Raw genomic sequence first — 1,198 nt, 5'->3', positions numbered from 1 at the left:
AGCTGCTGCCGCCCCTCCTGCTGTGGCTCCAGCTGCTGTGGCTCCAGCTGCTGCAGGCCCAGCTGCTGCATCTCTAGCTGCTGCCGCCCCTCCTGCTGTGGCTCCAGCTGCTGTGGCTCCAGCTGCTGCAGGCCCAGCTGCTGCACCTCTAGCTGCTGCCGCCCCACCTGCTGCCAGACCACCTGCTGCAGGACCACCTGCTGCCGCCCCAGCTGCTGTGTGTCCAGCTGCTGCCGCCCCTCCTGCTGCGGTTCCAGCTGCTGCAGGCCCAGCTGCTGTGGCTCCAGCTGCTGCCGCCCCACCTGCTGCCAGACCACCTGCTGCAGGACCACCTGCTGCCGCCCCAGCTGCTGTGTGTCCAGCTGCTGCCGCCCCAGCTGTTGCTAGACCACCTGCTGCTCCCCAACCTGCTCTAGTGGCTTCTGCTGCTGAGGATCCTGGCCGGCACCCCGGTTGCTGTCTTTCAGCAACCAATCTTCCTCAGCTAGTCCCACTGAGCGCGGAATCGTGACAGGCCAACTGTCAAACCTCAGTTCCGGCCGCCCTTTCAACCTACGTGGCCTCCAAATGTACTCCCCCACCAACAACACCCTCCTCCCCGCCTCCTTCTTACTAGCTCCCTCCCAAGGGAATACGGACCTTGCATTTTCCCTGAAATCTCTCAGCCAGCGTGTCATCCCAAGCACACTCTTCTTTCCTGCCAGGTCTCCTCATACAGAGATGCTCCTATACCTCAAATAAACCTGAACGTCTCCGGGCATACAGATCAAAGGGCCTTGTGTCTCATTATTTTTCCCTCGTGAACTGTTATCCTTAGCAGGTCGGATGCATTTCTGGTGCTCCCTGCAGAAAGGGGAGTCCACCGCAGACGACTTCAGGATCTCCACCTCTATCCCCTCAGCACTCTCCATGCTGACATCGACACTGGTGGTTTATAGCAAGCCCCCGCTGCTCTCTGCTGAGCCCTTTGCCTAGATGAGGGAGGAAATTCTTGGCAGGCAGGCCACAGCTAGGGAGAGGAAGTCTCGAGGAGAAGTCCTCAACCAGTGGGCAGCACTTGGTGGATGAAGTGCTCTAGCCCCTTTAGCCCCTATCCGCTCGAGTGGGGGGTGTGAGACCGGGGGCCTCAGCCAGGACTGCACCTCAGCTACCTACAGGGCTTACCTGCTCTGGAAATCATTCTGGATTGGCTTCCATC

At 60.3% G+C, this 1,198-nt stretch overlaps 1 protein-coding gene across 3 annotated transcripts in view; it reads left to right on the top strand.

Annotated features, from left to right (window-relative positions):
• LOC132009269 (keratin-associated protein 4-2-like) overlaps nucleotides 1-387 on the top strand; it is a 661-nt gene extending 274 nt beyond the window's left edge. For 2 of the 3 annotated variants that reach the window (XM_059387558.1, XM_059387556.1), the window contains one exon: nucleotides 33-387. In XM_059387558.1, the coding sequence (XP_059243541.1) occupies nucleotides 33-387 (355 nt within the window). The remainder of the gene's footprint in view (nucleotides 1-32) is intronic. The other variant, XM_059387557.1, reaches the window with a different exon arrangement.
• The last annotated feature ends 811 nt before the right edge of the window (nucleotides 388-1,198 follow it).

This window comes from Mustela nigripes, unplaced genomic scaffold (genome assembly GCF_022355385.1).
Source record: "Mustela nigripes isolate SB6536 unplaced genomic scaffold, MUSNIG.SB6536 HiC_scaffold_10047, whole genome shotgun sequence".
Classification (NCBI taxonomy): Eukaryota; Metazoa; Chordata; class Mammalia; order Carnivora; family Mustelidae; genus Mustela; species Mustela nigripes.
This window is presented reverse-complemented; position numbering and strand designations above follow the sequence as displayed.